We start from the raw sequence: 19075 nt of genomic DNA, 5'->3' as shown, positions 1-19075 counted from the left end.
TGTTTATGGAGAGCAAACAGTAAATGATAAACACAGTGAGGTGGTGGGTGCTGAATTTCAGCACTGGCAATAGCAACATGAAAGACAAGACATGCTCTGCAAGGCCACAGAGATTTCTCACAAACATGGCATGAAGGCTCTTCTTCATCACTGGTGAAAATGTGTAGCTAATGATGGTGACTATGCTGAAAAATAGTGTTTTGTAGATGAGAATTTGCTCTATCAACCAGTGTTATTGCTCTTCGTACTTCTTGTAGTTTCCAGGGAAATAAATAGGAGGCATTACTTTCAGATCAATACATGTATATCAGAACTAGAAAAAAAAAAAAGAAGATAGATCCTTAATGCTGTTAAAATGTCTTAAAATTTTATTTCCTATATTGCATCTATTTATTTTTTGGTTTTTTTTTTTTTTGCTGCTGTCTGATTTTGTTTTTAAATACTGGGACAGTTGTGCATGATTACATGGATCACTTAATACTTCAATACTCTGTACTGGCAAAGACTTCCTCAAAAAAAAAACAAAAAAAAAACAACTTTTCTTCAATGTATTTATAATCTTATGTAAAATTTATTTGCCTCCATCATGTGGGAACTGCAGTATAAATGTCACTGTATTTTAAGCCCTTATACTATTACTATACTATCAGGGAATTTCTTAAAACATGTAAAATATTATTTTAGCTAATGTTGTGCTACACTCAGGCTTTTTGGTTCACTCTTTTGAGGTAAGCTACTTTTATTCCAGAAGCAAACTACGTTTTTTAAGTCATCCATGATCATTTAGTGAATCCAAGGCAAAAAATAAATAATAAAATTCTTTTCCTTTTTTTCCTGGAGCAAAAAAAAAAAGAAAAGAAAAAAGAGAAAAACGAAAAAAGAACGAACTTGATAAACTATTCAATGAATTATTCAAAAGAAAGCACTTACAAGTGCAGAAAGCATAAAATTCTAACGCTTCAGCACCAATTGGTTCACTTAAAGTGCTCTCTTTGAATTACAAGCAAACCAATGGCTGATGACTGCAGTAAACTCCTCAGCTATTAACTAAAGCTGCACAGTACAACAGCCATTTCATGGGCACGGCAAGGCAAAAAAAGAACCTTCACAGCCAAGCTCCTATTCGTGTGCCTGAGCACATTTCAGTCAGGATTCATTTCACCCAGCTCTTTACAGCATCTAAAAATGTAAATGTCTACATCTGAGTTAGTGACATTAGGTTCTTTTCAGAAGCAAAGATGGCAAATGGGATCTTCTAAGGGATTATGTCATTCCTCACATGCATCACACCTTAAAACCTGCCTGATCCTCCCTACTGACTGTAAAATGAGTCTAAATCCAATAGACTCATTATAGACATCATCTGAGGTTAGCCTAATGAATGCTATCCTTACAGCATAAGCCACCCAAAGCCTGGCTCTACCCTAAGTGTGCTAATCCGTGAAGCCACTGGTGCCAAAGCAATACCAAAGGAGAAAAAAACCCAACAACGACAAAACAAACAAACAAACATGATAACCAGAAAACTGGGAGCACTATGCAAAGATTATTGGAATTGCATTCTCATCAAAATATATCCATGGCATATTGTCTTCACTACAACTAAATTTCTAGGCAAGAACTACCTTACAATAAAGTTGAACACTACAAAGACTATCACCCTTATTCCACTTGAAGTACATTACATTGTCTGGTAACACTGCATTAATTCCATGTATGCTATACTTACAGTGTAAATATTCTACTACTAAAACCTGATTCCTCCCCAGAGTAATTACCAATGTCATATCGAATTATACAAAACAGTAATTCATCTATGCATCTAGAGACTGACAGAAACAGGTACCAGGGCAAAAATTTAATTTTGGACAAACAACTTTAATCATAATTATAATTTCTTTACAAGGAGAGTGGTTAGGACCTGGAACGGGCTGCCCAGGGAGGTTGTCGATGCCCCGTCCTTGGACGTGTTTAAGGCCAGGTTGGACGGGGTCCTGGGCAACCTGATCTGAATGTGTATGTTTGGTGGCCCTGCTAGGCAGGGGGGTTGGAGCTACATGATCCTTGAGGTCCCTTCCAACCCGGGTGATTCTGTGATTCTGTAATATGTAAAAATATTTGACTTAAAAGCACTAATTTTTAAAACAAGTATAAAATCAACTTATTCCATCTTCTACACAAGAAGACCAATTAGCACTGATCAGGCGCACTGGAAAGAAAGAACTGGCTTCAAAAAAGTAATTTGCAATACCTTCCTGACTTCCCATTCAAACACAGTTCAGTATTTCTTGACTGGCATGATTAGGACTGGCAATGTGCTTATTCAAATATCTTTAACAGTTGACAGTCTTGCTATTTGTCAGTCACTCTTTTTTTGTAAAGCTTCCAGAACAGAAGACATCAAGCTTATGTGTAAACTACTACTGAAGTAGCATTTGGCTTCTATAGACTTGTTTCAGACCTATCTACCTAGTTGTCAGTCCGGATATAGACCTGGAACTAAGAGCTCCAGTGGCAATGCTTCAGCTGTCCAAACTGATTTCTTGTCGCCCACAGCTTTGCTGCTGATATGGTAACATTCTCACTGCATTCCTGACAATGCACCATGAGTTGTTTAGCTAGAAAAATAAATGGCAAACTCTCTAAAGTTCCCTGAAGAGGGGAAGGAGAGATGGAGGTGCCAAACTCTGCTCCCGGGGAACCACTGGCACAAAGTTATGCCAGGAGAGGTTCACTGGATATTAAGAAAAATGTATTTACCACGAGGGTAATCAAACAATGGTACAGGCTTCCTCTCCTAGAGAGCTGGTTGATTCCCCATGCCTGTCAGCATTCAAGAGACATCTGGATAATACCCTCAATAATACACTACAACTTTTTTAGCCATGAAGTGGTCAGGCAGTTGGACTGGTTGTTCTTTGTAGGTCCCTTTCAACTATTCCATTTGAACTGCAAAATGAAAACAGAGAACTAAAAGGATAGCAATAGGGAATAATTAAGTTACCACACTGTATCTAATAACAACAACAACAAAAGTAATTAAAAACAAACTCTTTAAAACATACCCAGTTTTACTGGCTTTATGCAATAGCAAATGCTGAAAAACTTGCTTTAGTCAGCAGCATGGCTATAAAGCAGTTTGCTTTCTCGTAAACAGAAAGCATTCCATAGTTATTTCTTGACATTCACCTCAAAAACAAATTAGTATTTAGAGTACAATATTTCTTTGTGGAAACACAGGTAGAATAAATATGAAAACAGACCTTCGAAAATGTCACTAGTGAAACAAACATGGAAATAAGACTGTTCAAAACATTATTAACAAAGTTAGTTGATTCTATTGACTCTTCTCTTCCCAATTAGTTAGCATTTTTAATAATGTATTAGTTCAGCGTGCCCCTTATCTTCTACTCAACAACCTTAAAACTCAGTGTTTTGGGGTTTGTTTTTTGTTTGTTTGGTTGGTTTTTTTTAATCTGAAGAGAGAATTCATAAGATTTGTACTACATATGAATAAAAAAGACAAGATGAAATGGTTCTGTTGCTGGTCCCAGAACCTTCTCTTTAGTCAGACAGACAGTTTCATCTAAAACTAGAAATGATGGGGAAAAAAAAAATGCCAAGCACACTATCCATTCTGGCTGATTCTGTAACTCAAATGTTTTACCAGTTTTGTCCAAGTTTGCTCAGATTTATAAAATGCAACACACCACCAAAGAAGGCTAAGCCATAACAACAAACAAACTTATCGAACTTAGTATCATCAAAAGCACGCTTCACACAGAAACAAACATCATCTTCATAAGAAGCTACTCTTTGCTTCAGAGATACAGACTAAGCATAGATGTGTGACTCTATTTGTACCAGTCACAATTTCATGTCCTAGGCACTTCCACTTGTGAAGGAATTCAACAAGTCATTTTCCCACAGCAACTTTCATTCTATTAAGATAGTCGCTTCACTAATAAAGGACCTTACAAATATTTGTGGCTTGCTGAAAGACTTAAAAAGCCTCCAATTCAACTTTCTAATCACAGCTTACCTAAAGCATTGATGAAAATTGCAGTATAGGATTCTTAAATTAATAATAATTTCTTAATATAGTAACTTGAAATTACTAACTTCAACATTTCTTATAAAATTCCTGTATTTTTTTGTCAAAAATTATGCAGTCTGTAGACTGTAACTGTAAAAAAGCTGAATTCTTTAACATTTAGTATTAAAAACAGTGTTTAGAGAAATGATCAAGCATTACTGCATAATGCAGTCAGTACGGTTGACAAATGTTTTCAAGCCCTGCAGTCTACTAAAGGAATCAGTTCTCATGCAAAGATGACTTACAATTTCATCAGCAACATTAAATATAAGACACATATTTTGCTTAATTCCTACAGATACTTGGACAGTAAAGTCTAAATTCTTGTAACAGAAAAGTTCACAGCCAACATGTTATGCTTCACGACGTTAAATGCAATTTGAATCCTGTAAAACAAAGCATTTCCAGCGGTGTTACCTCACCCTTTGCAATTCCCACTTTTCTATAAGATGCTCCACTTCACCTCCAAGAACTGCAGTGTTACTATCATCCAGCAGCAAGAATCCATTTCTTACTTCAATAATTCCAGAAAGTTTAATTTTTGTTCCAGGTGGAGTGTTCAAGCTAGAAGCAGAAACAAAACCAAGTATTTCAAAAACATTATTTAATATTCTGCCATCAAAAGCCTAGAAAACTATACTCCCATTATACTTTCATCATTGTTGTATTCCATTATAAATGATTAGTATCAAAAACCTTCACAATAATTCCTTCAGTACGCACAGCAGTTTTCAATAGCTTTTCTGGAACACTTCCCACTCATTATACAAAGATGCCATATTGCAAATTACATTCTAACAGAGATGAATGTTTGCAAATTATCTGTTTGGTTAAAATGCAATTTAACAGTACCAAACTAAGGATGTGATTTGTCTAGCCTAACAAAAGATGTCTCAAAGTCAGATGTCTAAGTATAAGTTCCTAATCCTAGTATTCATTTATAGTTGAGCAACAGAGGATTTCTAGATGCTTAATCAACTCATTTGTTTCAGATGTTTAACTTAGGAGAAAAAAAAAGTAGTTAGAAAAGACACCTTCTATACACTACTAACAGCCAGGACTGTTTCAGAATAAATATAGACTATGCACCTTGCGGTGCTTCTCTTCTCATTATTCTTTGATTTGAAATCAGATAGAGTTTCTCTGTGGACAGCTCCCACAAGTAGGTACCCATTTTCTTTGCATTTGAATCCATCCTATAAGAACAACAGCAGATGCATAGAAGAGTCACTCATTTCCATGCCCTAACTGAAAGATATGACAAGCAGCAAAAGCTCAAAAGAATGATTCTTATTGCAAGACACAAAAGAGGACAGAGTCAATTATAACTTTCCAAATAGGAGACAATAACCTCTTCAAAATATCATAAAGATATCACTGCAATTACAGAACAGTGCCACACACTCAGGATCAATCACAGTGGAGTCAGCCAATTTTAGTTCTAGTGACTTCAACCTCAGCAATATTAATGGATTTTCTGTATCGTTCTGATAGAATAAAAAATATAAAAGCTTTTATCAGTACTACACAAAGTGAAGAGCTGTGATGTTTTGGAGATCTTATCTAAAAGCTTTCAGATTAGGTCTTCAACAATCGTGTGATCTAGAATCTATTCACACAGAAGTGTTTGCCTCCCTTTTCTGCTCTTTTTACAGTCATATTGGAATGGGATATTCTAAGCTGTGATTGCTTAAGCTAAAATTGAAGTATTATTAAGTGCCTGACTTTTAAAACAGCATTACTCTAAACTGCAGGCTGGCTCTTACTCAGAAAAAGCAGTTGAACAGTAAAAGGAGACATTTAAAAACAAAGCATAAAAGTCTGCCCAACAGAAAAAGACACAGGAAGATGATCTTAACCCAAACTAATCTGGAATTAAGAGTAAAATAGACCGTAACTCCAGAGACTACGCATTGGAAATCGTTCTCAACATATTAATGACCAAACATCAAGAAATTCCCATTCTCAGTTCTCTTTTATTTCATTTTTAACTGGGAAAAAAAAAAAAAAAATCCCACAAAACAAAACAAAAACACCCTTTCAAAAGCAGCCTAAGTTAAAATCTTGGTCAGGGAAAAACATTACTAGCTGAATGAAGTTAGGCGCAACAGGCCTGTGACATGCTCATTACCAAGTCAGACAAAATATATGCTAAAAATGGAAATTTGGCTCAGGTTCACACACACCGAAAAGCGTGTTTGCCTTATCAAGTCTGACTCAGCAGACAGCTGCAAAAATTCTCTTTCTTGCAGTATGTATTTCAGCATAAATTGTATTGTAAATTCCATAAATTTCATAAACTGTATTGTAATTTCACCTTCACATGTAACATTTAAGGTTCTCTTGCACATAAAAAAAAAAATCTGAGAAGGAAACGAGAATAAACCAAAAACTACAACTGCCTGAAGTATTCACTAGTTTCATGCATCTCCACCAGATTTTGTCATAAAGGAGTTAATTTTGCATTTGTTATTGTTTCTTTATTCTGGAGGTTACTTATCATCTGGGTATCACCTGGTAGAGCTGGAGGACAAATCAGTATCTCATAAAAAAGCTGGGGTACACAGAAGTGAATGAGGTGTTGTTTTGGTTCGATTTCACTTATTTAATATAGAGAGGTAAAACTCTACTGACGTGCAACAACTTAACCTTAGATTTTCTTTCATTGGGGTTTCAAATGCAAAAGATGCAGCAGAACATGAAAGTTTTCTGTTAACACAGAGGACAGATAGCACTACATCAACTTCTACATTAGAAGAAAACAGTAAAGAAAAAGATCAAGAGAGATAAACAAGATAATCAAATTAAATCTTTTGCAGTCCCAGTTTTCCATCAAAAAACAGCTTTCTTTCCATATATATTTCTAATTCCATTATTTTTAGGGCATTTAAGTGTGAAAGCAAAACTTTGAAAAGAAAGTTGCTCACCTTATTTTTGACATGCTATTGTATTCTATAGCTGTGCAGCTTGTATGTCCATCGGTCATCTGTAAACGTAACATTCTGGGTGCAGCCTGAGATTCCTCATTATCCTTTGGTGCAGAAACATTGCGTATTTTCTGTATTTGCAGAACACATGGCCCTTCCAGCTACATGCACAAAACAGAAAAGAAAAAATGTTAACACCATGAAGCAAACACACTACAATATCAAGACATACTAACATGCCCCCAGGCAAAGTGAAGTGCAATTTTATCAGTCACTTACAATACCTATCATTCATACTTTATGTTGTAAAACGTGACAAAAATGGCTTTTTATGAGAAACAGCTGTAATATTTCATACATATCTGCAATATTAAATATGGAAAAGAACTTAATGAAAAATTTATGGGGAAGGCCCTTAAAAAACTAATGAGGTTCACTAAGGCCAAGTGCAGAGTGCTGGGCAATCCCAGGTATTTACACAAACTGGGGGAAGATCTCCCTGAGAGCAGCCCTGCAGAGAAAGATTTGGGGGTTCTGGTGGACAAGTAGCTGGACATGAGCCAACAGTGTGTGCTTGCAGCCCAAAAGGCCAACTGTGTTCTGGGCTGCATTAAAAAAAGGGTGGCCAGCAGGGAGAGGGAGGTGATTGTCCCACTCTACTTGGTTCTTGTGAGGCCTCATCTGGAGTACTGCATCAGGTCTGGGGGCCCCAGCACAAGAAAGATGCAGAACTGTTGGAATGAGCCCAGAGGAGGGCCACTAAGATGATCAGAGGGCTGGAGCATCCCTCCTGTAAGGAAAGGTTGAGGGAACAGGGATTGTTTAGCTTGGAGAAGGCTCCGAGGAGACCTCATTACAGCCTTCCAGTACTTGGAGGGAGCATATAAACAACAGTGGGAATGGCTGTTTACAAGGGTGGACAGTGACAGGACAAGGGGAATGGTTTTAAACAGAGACAGGGGAGGTTTATGTTAGATATTAGGAGGAAGTTTTACACACAGAGGGTGGTGATACACTGGAACAGGTTGCCCAAGGAGGTTGTGGATGCCCCATCTCTGGAGGCACTCAGGCCAGGCTGCAGGTGGCTCTGGCAGCCTGGTCTGGTGGTTGGCAACCCTGCACATGGTAGGGGGTTTGAAACTAGATGATCACTGTGGTCCTTTTCAACCCAGACCATTCTATGATTCTATGATGAGAAGGGAGGAGAGAAAGGGATAATAAATAAAATGAAAAGCAAAGCAAAGCAAAATAACAACAGTACACAAACGTTGTCACTTCTAAATAATATGGAGTTCAGGTAAGATCTCACACGCTGTACCACCAGTTTTCATAGACAAAGTGTTCTAAATTGAAAAACAACCAACTTTGAAGACTTACTGAAGTAGGACTACATTTCAAGTACAACCATTTTGTGAACACCAACTAGGAACACCTAATAACCTCAAGGGATGTGAGAGATTCTTGGTTACCTGAAAATGTAGTATATACTTCTATACATAACATAACTTATGTAACCAACAAAAAAAGGAAATAAAAAACTACTTTCTTGGATTTGGGTTACAGCTGAATAAATAGTCAAGATGGTTTTTTTCTATTCCTTCACTTTGTAAGGAAGTAGGGTACACTCTCATTCCTCTGAGAAATAAAACTGAAAAAATCTGTTGCTTTACCACCCAAGAGAGAGAAGAAAAGATGAAAAATGCACATTTCCTCAATTTCTTCCCTTTAAGAATGCAAAGACAAGGAAGGAAAGCTGAACTGGAATACTGTTAGAGCTTGAAATCATACAAACAGGAAAAAGAAAATTTCAGATCTGGATGCTTGCTTTTGTTTTTTAACAAACTGTTTGATAGACTCCTTAGAAATCCAGAGTGCAAAGAAATGAAGGCTAGGCTAACTATGAATATATATGCAAATAAATTCAGGTTTTCTTATCTACTGTGTCAGGCATGCATTACAATAAAGCACAGCTGCACATTTGTTGAGCTTAGACAATGATGTCTGCTTCTTCAACAAAGAAAATCATGTCATTACAAAAAAACAGGTGCAAAAGAAGAATAGAAGCATGTGGTTTTCTTAAATACATCCTATATTAATGACAAAACTATTTTTATGGACTTAAACAGGATTATAGAGCTTCCCCATTTCCCAGTCTCAATTCAGCTCACTTGATATTTCAGTTGTCACATAATCTTACAAGATCATACAATGATGGCAGAAAATAAAGGCAGTCTTTCTGCAGAACAAGAAACACCTTCACAAGACAGTAGGTGAATCTAGAATCATAGAATCGCTTGGGCTGCAAGGAAGCTCAAGCATCATCTACTACCAATCCCTCTGCAGAGAGGGTTGATGGTCATTAAATCCCATATTAGATCACGTATCCCATGGCCTCATCCAGCCCAGCCCTGAACACCTGCAGGGAGGAATATTCCACAACTTCTATGTGCAGCCTGTTCCAGCACCTCAGAATCCTCTCAGTGAAACATTTACACCTGACATCTTATCTAGATCTGCCCTCTTTCAGTTTAAAACCATTCCGCCTTGTTCTATCACTATCTACCCATGTAAAACACTGATTTACCTTCCTCTTAAAAGCTCTCTTTAAGCATTATGAGACCACAATGAGGTCTCCCCAGAGCCTTCTCTTCTTCAGGCTGAACAAGCCCAGCTGCCTCAGGCTGTCTTTGTAGGACAGGTACTCCCAGCTCTCTGATCATCAACCTATGCCAGGTCACCTTGTAGACTACTTTAAAGAATCAGCATTACTCACCCTGTAAAAATCATTTTAACTTGACAAAGTTAAAATTACACAGAAAGGGTATTTAATACTTAAAATTCCAAGTAGCTGGGTCTTGCTGATTATGCTAAAGAGTCTCACCAAACTCAATGAGAGCCAGATTCTGAAGGTACCATTTCGATATTCATTAACCCAACACTAAAACCTTCCTAGATCACTCTGCTGTGCTTGATCACAGCTCCTTCAAGCCACAGACTCTCTCTTATCTCTTAGCACTTCAGCAAACTTCTAATGTAGAGACGAAAAATATGCAATTCTCATAAAATAATTTTCTAAAATTACAAAGAAACAGCTAACTAAACTGTACTACCTGGAACATAAGAATGAAGACATCACCTAAATAATATAGGATTGAATACAAGAAAACATTCACTTCGAAAACATCTACTGAATGGACAAGTAACAAAGTACATATTAAGGCCAGAATGATGTGAAACACAGTTCAGATGTCCTTGTATTCAAGACAAGAGAAATAAGTATAAAAATAAATAAATTGCATATTTAATGCCAGACCACTGGGTGTATAAACAGCTTTCAATGGCTAAATCTAAAGGATGCAAATAAGTTAAGAGTACAAAACTTAAGTAAAATACACTAGGGAATGAGGTCTGGCCTTACCATTATTAATCTCATCATGAACAATCTGCTTAGCTTTTCAAGATGAAAAATACAATACCATCTTACACTACATATACAGTGTTGTACTATATAATGTCATTACAGTATTCATACTATATGTGAAAACTATTAGGTAAAACAGAACACAAACCTGAAACAGGAGAAAGAGACAAAGAAACACCTGGAAGTTTAGGTTTAATTAATTCTATTTGAAATTGAATTGCAAAAATTAGGCATGCACATTAACAGACATGATAATGAATTTCAAGAGTAAGCTACTGTTTTCTACAACAGACTGTATTAAAATCAAATACCAGTAATCCAGAATGTGCAAAAACGACAGGAACCCATTTCTTGGTGGTAGTTTCTTTTATTTTGGGTTCCTTTCTTTACAGCATATCAGCTTCCCTATTTCAGTGCATTACCCTTCTCATTGGTGTTACTGACTAACCTCAGTAATGGCTTTCTTTTTTTTAATTCTATTAAGCAAAATATTCGTCAAAATCACACTCAGAAGTAAACTTTAGACCACCTTGCAACACCATCATCATTGTGTATTTATTTATTTATTTAGAGAGACATTTATCAAGCAAACCATGATTAGACAAAGCTTAGATTTCCTCAGCTTATATTCCACAGACACATGGTATGAAACATCAGCACATACCACTCCTTCCTATTTATCCATAAAACCCAGCAGTGTTAATTCAAGAACGCACATGACTCTTATACAAAATAAATAAATAAATAAATAAATAAATAAATAAATAAACAGAGTAAGCAAATATCTACAGGGATAAAATGTACTCTAGTGTGGTAATTGAATTGAGTCCAGAAAGACTTTTCACTCACATACAGTTAGTTGAGAAGTTTCTTCAACATGACTAAGCGCAAGGAACACAGATAATATTCAGGGGGAAAAAAAAAAAAAAATCTACACAGACTGGAGGGGGCTATTTCATCAATAGCTGGAAACATTATGTAAAACAAATCAATAACGTTTCCAGCAAATCCTTAAAGTAAGTATATTTAATAGCAGTTGTCCACAGGGCCAGTTAAAGTATTAATGCACATAAATAGCATGGAATTAATAGCTTGATCCCTTAGAAAAAAAGAGATGTCCCAGATCAAGATAAGTACAACAACACCCAGTAGCACACAGAGTTGCCAAAGTATTGTGATTGTAGCAGAAAATAATATTTTAATAAATCAGCCCATTCTCATCCTGATGTTATAGGGGTGATATTTAAAACAATGTCTAATAACTACCTAATGATTTATAACAACATGGCCACTAGATAGTATTCTAGTGTTTTCAAGACACTGCTTTCCTAGTGGCATTGCTTTGACACACTCAACATGATCTGAAAACAAAAACTCAATCTTTTAGAAAGGTTTAACCGATTACAGATAGCACTATATATTTTCTCAAGAATACGAGTGGAAACTTGACTCTTTAAAGCTCTTGAAACAGGCATTAGGAGAGTTTGAGGACAAGAGCTTACCTAAAGCTGACAAACAGCTCTAAAATGACCATTATTCTGATCCATTAGCATTACCACATGCATTCACAGAAGTAAGCCTTGTCAAAATCATTCCCATTGGAAAAAAAAAAAAAATAATCATGGAAAGGAATATGTAGAATACTTTTTACATACAGAGCTTCAAATAGCAGGACATCTGATATAGCATTGGGCAGTAAATGCAAGCATCTCCAGACTGGAACTTAATGGAGATCAGTTGTAGCTGAAATAACAAATCCAATCATACCTTACAGTAAAAAAGGCTGCAGGAAAACAACAGACATCCACAAAGAGAGAGCAGAAGGCAACTAAGCACTGTTAGTTATACTGATGTACTGACAGAAACTGGGAAGCATATGAGCAACTTCAAAGAATAATTAAAATAGGTGGCACATTATGTTTTAACTACTTAATATCAACTGATCAGTACTCAGGATTTCACTGATCAGAGAAATGCTTTCTTTCTGAATGCTTGAAGAATTAATGCTTAAATTGTAATGGAACACATATCCTCAAAAGAAAATGAAGTAAATATAGCATCATTGCTAGATTACATGTTCTAACTTTTCATGAGGCTCCCTTGCATCTTTATTCCACTTAATACTTCACAAACATCCATGGTATATGGTCACTTAGATGGAAATGAATGTTCAGCTTTTCAAAATCCCATGCAAATATGGCCATCTTGTGGTTAGTGCTGGTAATATAGATTTTTTTAAAGCCATACAGAACAGATGTAAATGAGTGGTAAAATATTTTCATATATTAATGACAATCACCTATGATGGTCGAGTATCCATACATTTTCTAAAAATATTTGCCTCTTGCATTTATACTACAAAATAAATTTACTTTCCAGATGGAAAATAGATTGCACATTGTTTAGATACAGATACATAATGCTGATAGAAGTTTTGGATCACAGGAACAACTATTGCATGTAATTTTTGCTCCTTTCTGAAGCATTTCTGAACCACAAATGGCTACTTCCTACCAACAAATTACATAAACAAGTCATTCCTATCCCAATCAAGCCACCACTGTACTAGAAGGACATGACACAGTTGCCATTACTAAAACCTGGTAGGATGATTTGCATGACTGGAGTGCAGCAATCAACAACTACAAGCTGCTCAGAAGGGACAGGTAAGCAAGGAGGGAAGAAGGCATTGCCCTCTACATCGAGGAAGGAACAGAGTGTGTATAGTTGTCCCTGAAGAATGGCCATGAGAAGTCAAAAGACTATGGGGTGAGAGTTAGTGAACAAGGCAACAAAAGAAGCCCTGTGGTGGCTGTCTACTACAGGCCACCTGATCAAGCATAATCTCCGTTGAGGAAGCCTTTTTCCTCCAGCAGCAGGAGGCACCTCAAATGAATGATCTCATCTTCACCCCCTGACATCTGCTGGAAAAGTATCACAGTGAGCTGTAGGTTATCCAGAAGGCTCCTGAAATGCTTTGAGGGTAACTTCTTGAGCCAACAGGCAGCCTCACCAGGGGGGGGATACAATGCTGGACCTGTTGCTCACCAACACAAATGAACTGATTGGTAGCATCACAATGGGAGGCTGCCTGGGCTATAGTGATCATGTAATGTGGAGTTCACATTCCTGAAAGATAAGAGTTAAATCAGAATGCCCAAATTTAGGAAAGCCAACTTCCAGCTCTTTAGGAAGACAGCATAGCAACAAAATCCCTTGGAAATCTGTCCTCAATGACGAGGGAGCAGAGCAGAGCTGGCAGATCTTTAAGGAAGCTTTCCTTAGAGTACAAGAGATCTCCATCCCCAGATGTAGGAAGTCAGGAAAGAAAGGCAAAAGACCAGCATAGCTGAATGGGGAACTGCTGGTCAAACCAAAGAAAAATAAGAAAATACACAGGCAGTGGAAGCAGAGACCCTGTGAAGAGTATAGGGATACTGCTAGGCTGTGTAAGAATGAGGTCAGGAAGGAGAAGGCCCAGCTAGAACTGAACTTAGCAATGGATGCAAATAAGGAGAAGAGAGGCTTTTATGGGTACATTACTCAGAGAAGGAAAGTCCAAGAGGGTACAGCCTCACTCATAAGAAATATGGGCAGGCTGGTAACAATAAACAGGAGAAAACTGAGGTACTTAACTTTTTTGCCTCAGTCTTCACTGGCAACTACTTTTCACACACCTTTCAAGTGGATGGGTTGGAAGGCAGGAACTGGGGGAGCACTGGTTCCTTGCATTGTAAATGAAGATCAGGTTGGAATTCACCTGAGGAATCCACAGTTATATGAATTGATGAGATGCATCCCAGAGTCCTGAGGAAAATGGCTGGTGTAATCACCAAGCTTCTCTCAAATTATATTTGAAAAGTCATGTCAGTCAGGTAAAGTACCTGGCGACTGGAAAAATACAGTGTAGCACCCATTGTTAAGAAGGGTAGAAAGAATGATCTGAGGAATGAGCAAGGTGCTGGAAGAGGCTGCCCAAAGGCTGTGGATACCTCATTTTTGGAGCTGTTCAAGATCCGGTGCTTGACCTACTAGTTGGTGACTCAGCCTACAAGTGCTTTGGAAGTAGATGATCTTTGAGGTCCCTTCCAACCAAAGATTTCCTGTGACTCGATGCTGTGTGAGGCTCACCTCTGCACTGGGGAAGGTCATGGAGCAGATCCTCCCAGAAGCTATGTTAAGACATATGGAGGAGAGGGAGATGTTACAAGATATATGTATATGCATGTATTCACCAAGGGCAAATCCTGCCTGACCAACCTTCTTGCTTTTTATGATAGCGTAACTGCGACTGAAGTCAAGGGAAGAGCCACTAATGTCATCTATCTGGATTCCAGTAGGGCTTCTGACATGGTTCCCCATAACATCCTTCTCTCCAAATTGGAATGATATGAATTCGGTTGGTGGACTGTTCAGTGGATGAGGAACTGGTTGCAAGATTGTACCCAGAGCATGGTGATCAATGGCTCAATGCCCAGATGGAGATTGGTGACAAGTGTAACCCTCAGGGGGTCAATAATGGGACTGATGCTCACAACACTGGGACTGAGGCAACATATTTTTTTTGTCTTTCTCCTTTCCTGCAGCTTCTCAAAAATACTTGCCAGTGTTGTTATGAATCAGCAATGGAAAAAAATAAAATAAAATAAAATAAGTTCTTTCCTACTGTTTATATTTTCATTCTTTACTACTGAAATTGAAAGCCATGTACATAAGCACTGATCTCGCTCAATTACCTGAAGAACTGGGATACAGAAGTATCTTGAATCAAGCAAACTTCCTTTTTACAAGTTTGAAGTGGACTCCTATAGCATTCAATCCTGTTACCTAGTCCTCTATCTCTATCAATGGACTTCTTAAAAAAATCTTAAAAAGTGCTAGAGGGAAAAGACAGAGGATGATGCTATTGCTCTGGTACTTATCAAGTACGTGTCCTCAGTTTTTAACCAGATTTTATTTAACAGAAATACACAATCAATACTTACAACACCCTCAGCAATGCCTCAGAATACATCTTAATTACATTTTCCTTTTCACAGGCAACATCACATTATTTAAATGGAACAACTTCTATAACAAAATTTCTCTTCTCTGCACCCCTCCTGAAGCGAAAGAGTTCCAAGTCTACAGCAGGGCTATCAGTCCCAAATACGCAACTTCATGTTTTATCCATGTACATTTTTAAGATCACCTAATTCTTCCTGTACTACTTACCAAGCTAATTTTGTATGGGAAATAACACCTTAATTTGGTACAACTCAAATTTTACTTACATATTTTAGCAATATTAGAAATAAGACACAATAGCAGTTCCAAAACTTGAAAGACTACTAATCCTCCTAGCCCTACCAGTTATCTGTCATTACATTCAACAGCACTTTTTAATCATGTTCTTGCATACAAGTTCTTTGATTTGCCTCAGAGGTCTAGTAGTCATCCCTTGTTCACCTATCATTGCACAGAATTTCTTTGGATTAACTGCATTAAGCATTTTCTGATTTCCCACCTCAAGAAAACACCTAACTCCTAAATTGGACATTTAATCAACTTATCAAAAACAAAGCAGCAGATAAATCCTATTCCTTAATGAAGCAGCTTTCTTTTATTGTTTATTTTCCTCTTTTTTAATGTTGTTTTGTTTTAACTAAGACATCTTTCAAAATAATCCAACGACCAACTATTTGCTATCAAACCTGTGGTTTCACAGGCCAGGTTTCAGAATTCAGGATGCATAACTTCAAACTTCATTTGGCTGCACTGAATTTAAATACAGTAATCACAACTTTCATGTACACTTTCTTATCATGCCACAGATGTCAGATTATATACATATTGAGAATGGAGGAAAAATATCGAGTTAGAAACAAAAGCAGATAATCATCTTTATTATATTTATTATTATCACACATTTCCCTTATAATGGGACACCTTTAGTTCTGAACATACATTGGACAACCATAAACTACAAGCCTGTTGATTCATAAATTAGTTGCCTATCCTTTAGCTCAAGTTAAGTTAACAGAAATCATGTTGTTTCTTATACTCATCTTCTAAAACACAGTGTTTCAAAAAAAATCAATGTTTCTAAGCATAGTTTCCCCAACAATCTAAGTAAAAGTCATAATTTCCAGTGTGTTTGGCAACAATAACACATTAATCCTGTCATCTAAATGCAGTGACTTGCTTTATACCTTTTCTGACTTGAAGCACCACAAAACAAAGGTTAAAAAATAAAAAAAAAATAATAAAAAAAACCTTCGTTTCCAGTATTTTCCATTTCTGCAACACTCAGAATTATTTTTCAGTCAAAATTGCAAATGGAAAAAGTCCATTCTAACACTTGAATTCTAAAGGAGTACCATTAGGCGAACAGACCGTTTATCGATGGAGCATCCAACATCTGGAGCTCTGGACAATATACAAAAGTAAGTGAACTTCAAAACTGTTTTGACTGGCCCAAAGACTACAAGGCACCACATGCATTTCCTATCTTGAACAGCTACACTGAAGTAAATACACAAACTACTATAAAGCTTTTTTTTTTTTTTTTTTTTTTTTTTTTCCTATTAGTAATCAATTGAATGGCACTGGTTTCTTGGAGCTTGTTCTCACATTTCTCCAATATAATAATTAAAAAAAAGACTTTAGCATAACTGACGTTTTTATTACAGGGGGAAAAAATCTGTTTTCAATAGAACAGCAATAAATAAGACTACGGCTTGAATTCAGGTTCCCAATTTCCTAATATTTACAAGAAATAAAAATGACAACAATTTAGAACTTTAACCACCTTTGTAAGTTCTAATGTACTTTTTCATGTTCTGATTTGATTCATACTTCTATTATGTTTTATGAACAACTGGTTAGCTGTCAAGCCAGATATACTCAAAATCCATGAAACTGTACAAACCCATCTTGATAAAATCAGATTAGTTTAGTACCATATGAAAAACAGAACAGTGAAGGTGACCACACTGAAACACAAAGTACACCAAAAAGAAGCCAGTGGACTGTTTAAAGCAAGTTGTTCCATAAGCTTATTGAAAATTGTAAGTGTTGCATATAAACTGTTACAATTTTCAGAATAACAAAACTGAAGATACTCAAGAGAATCCACAGCAACCCACTGCAAAATGCATACTGAAGGAGAGCAGCACTTTCAAGAGATCCTCAGAAATTACACTAGAATCTAGCTTCCATATTTTCACTAGGTCATAGTTCATTTCCTCAGTGTACAATTCTACAAACTCTAACAATACTTTTGCATGTAAACACACAGAAGATTCTTCCTGAGAAAGGTTGACTGTTGTCTCAAAGCACTAACAACTACACCTTCATGCACAATCCTTTTTTTCTGTATTTGTGGAGACAAGCAGCAAAACTAGTAACTTCCCTAGTTTCAGCTGAGAAACAATAAACATTTTGAAGACTAAGTAGATTCCAGTATATAGTCAGTTCTGAATAAATAAATGACAGTTAACACTTTCAACCGTCCACTTGAATAATGTTAACAATGGAAGTACAGAAAACATCCTCTCTGAAGGAAATGAGCAAGTTACTAGATACATTCTCAATTGATGAATGAAAACTGAACTAGTATGTCTAAAGAAACTCCGTAGGACTGAAATAAACTCCTAAAAAAAAATAAAAGCAACACCACTATTATTAACTTACTTTGAACTGCAACCATATTTCAGAAGCAAAACAAAGCAAGGTAAGCATTATCACACACCCAACATAAGTATTTTGAGAATTACATTTATCACTGAATGGCTTGGGTTGTAAAGGATCTTAGAGGATCATCTAGTTCTGCTATGCAGAATACACCCTCGGTGAATCAGGTGGAAATGGTTAGAGAACCACTCCTCCAGCTGGACCATCACAAGTCCATGGGACTGGACGGCTTTATGCTAGGGTGCTGAGGGAGCTGCTTGGGGTGATTGCCGAGCCGCTCTCAGCCATCCACCAGGGCTCCTGGTTAACTGGAGAGGTCCCAGAGGATTGAAGACTTGCCAGTGTGACTCCCATCTACAAGAAGGGCCGTAAGGAGGATCCAGGGAACTACAAGCCTGTCAGCCTGACCTGCGTACCAGGGAAAGTTATGGAGCAAATCACTTTGGGAGAGATCACACGACGTGTGTGGTGTCCAGGGGATCAGGCCCAGTCAGCACAGCTTTGTGAAAGGCAGGTCGCGCTTGACCAAGCTCATCTCCTTCTATGACTGGGTGATCAGCCTGGTAGACGAGGGAAAGGCAGTTGATGTAGTCTACCAAGACTTCAGCAAAGCATTTGACATGGTCTCTCACAGTATTCTCCAGGGGAAACTGGCTGCCAATGGCCTGGACAGGTCATACCCTTCTTTGGGTAAGGAACTGGCTGGAGGGCCGTGCCCAATGGGTAGTGGTTAATGGAGTTCAGTCCAGCTGGTGATCCGTTACAAGTGGTGTCTCCCTGGGGTCAGTACTGGGGCCCGTCTTGTTTAATATCTTTATTGATGACCTAGACGAGGGGATTGAGCGTACCCTCAGTAAGTTTGCAGATGACACCAAGCTGGGAGGTGGTGTCAATAGGCCTGAGGGTAAGGAGGCCCTTCAGAGGGATCTAGGTAAGCCATATCGCTGGGCTGAGGTG

At 37.4% G+C, this 19075-nt stretch overlaps 1 protein-coding gene across 3 annotated transcripts in view; it reads right to left on the bottom strand.

The window, feature by feature from the left end:
- TDRD3 (tudor domain containing 3) overlaps positions 1 to 19075 on the bottom strand; it is a 99422-nt gene that overhangs the window by 40091 nt on the left and 40256 nt on the right. For all 3 annotated transcript variants that reach the window (XM_042867367.1, XM_042867366.1, XM_042867368.1), the window contains 2 exons: positions 7024 to 7184; positions 4519 to 4660 (listed from right to left, as the gene is read on the bottom strand). In XM_042867367.1, coding sequence (XP_042723301.1) covers positions 4519 to 4660; positions 7024 to 7184 — 303 coding nt within the window. The remainder of the gene's footprint in view (positions 1 to 4518; positions 4661 to 7023; positions 7185 to 19075) is intronic.

The sequence above is a fragment of the Lagopus leucura genome, unplaced genomic scaffold, assembly GCF_019238085.1.
Source record: "Lagopus leucura isolate 7727_CA_CO unplaced genomic scaffold, USGS_WTPT01 Super-Scaffold_100001, whole genome shotgun sequence".
NCBI lineage: Eukaryota > Metazoa > Chordata > Aves > Galliformes > Phasianidae > Lagopus > Lagopus leucura.
Note: the sequence above shows the minus strand (reverse complement) of the source record. Positions and strands in the feature narration are given on the sequence as shown.